Raw genomic sequence first — 1,070 nt, 5'->3', positions numbered from 1 at the left:
CAACTAGATGGCAGGTAACAACAACAATTAATACAGATGTGAGACAGTCTATTGTTTTCAGCCTTCAAAATTATTTTCTATTTACACTGCATCTGAACTTGAACTAAGCCTAGTCCCAGTACTAACAGCCACAAGGGGGCACTGTGGTAAGGAGTTGCGCTGCCAACAGTAAGAATCAGGGTTCGAAACCACCAGAGGCTTGGAGGAAAAAGACGCGCGCAATCTCCTCCCAGGGGATTTACAGACTCTGAAAACCCACTGGAGGGTCAGTAATGAGTCCATTCCTACACAACAACACATAGCGATGACATCAAAGAGCCAGGTGTGGCTAGCGGGCAAGGTCAACAGGTCCTCCATCCAAAAAGAGCCAACTTTAAAACTACAGAGATCAGAATGAGCCTCAAGTCCATCAGGCTTTGGAACTGGGAACGTCGCCTCTGGGAGCAGGACTGGCGTGTCTTTGGTTCTGACTTTTCCTGTAACATCTCATTAGACGGATTCTTTGCTCTTTTCTGAAGATGGGAAGTGCCTAGTTTGCAAAGGCTTCTGAGCATTCCCCCTTCAAGGCCAGTTTAGGATTCGAGTCTGTTGGTACATTGCTCAAGGTACATTTATTTGCCCGCTTTCTTTGCTGCCTAGGAGAGTTTGGGGAGCTGGCTGCCCATGTTCAGCCTCAAGAACGTGAGCCCTCCAGGAGGCAATCCCACTGCAGGATTCGAACTTCTGCCTCGGCTCACAAAAGTCAACCCCCTCCGCCAACATCACCCCCTGCAACTGCTCTGCTTTTAAGCAGGTATCGCCGGCGAGGGTCTCCGGACACACCGAGGCCCCGCCGCCAGCACCGCGATCCCCTCTCCGCCTTCAGCCCGGTCCCCACCGGGGGGCAAAGGGGAAGGGGCGGGACATCCGCTCGGCACGAGCCACCTCCGGAAGTGACGTCGGAGTGTCAACATGCAAGATGGCGGCCCATCACCGGCAGAACACGGCAGGGCGGAGGAAAGTGCAGGTATGGCCGCTCAGCTCCTCGTCCTCGCGGGCCCCTCCGCCGGACTGGGGGGTCCCCTCCGGCC

General features: G+C 54.7%; 1 protein-coding gene across 3 annotated transcripts in view; it reads left to right on the top strand.

Moving 5' to 3' along the window:
• Nucleotides 1-948: 948 nt before the first annotated feature.
• The window catches only part of WDR48 (WD repeat domain 48), a 54,387-nt gene continuing 54,265 nt past the window's right edge, over nucleotides 949-1,070 (top strand). For 2 of the 3 annotated variants that reach the window (XM_006890580.1, XM_006890581.1), the window contains exon 1: nucleotides 955-1,006. In XM_006890580.1, coding sequence (XP_006890642.1) covers nucleotides 959-1,006 — 48 coding nt within the window. In that variant the 5' untranslated portion in view covers nucleotides 955-958. Of the gene's footprint in view, nucleotides 1,007-1,070 lie in introns of all 3 variants that reach the window. The other variant, XM_006890582.1, reaches the window with a different exon arrangement.

Source organism: Elephantulus edwardii, unplaced genomic scaffold, assembly GCF_000299155.1.
Source record: "Elephantulus edwardii isolate Elephantulus edwardi_28Jun2011 unplaced genomic scaffold, EleEdw1.0 scaffold00091, whole genome shotgun sequence".
Taxonomy (NCBI): domain Eukaryota; kingdom Metazoa; phylum Chordata; class Mammalia; order Macroscelidea; family Macroscelididae; genus Elephantulus; species Elephantulus edwardii.
This window is presented reverse-complemented; position numbering and strand designations above follow the sequence as displayed.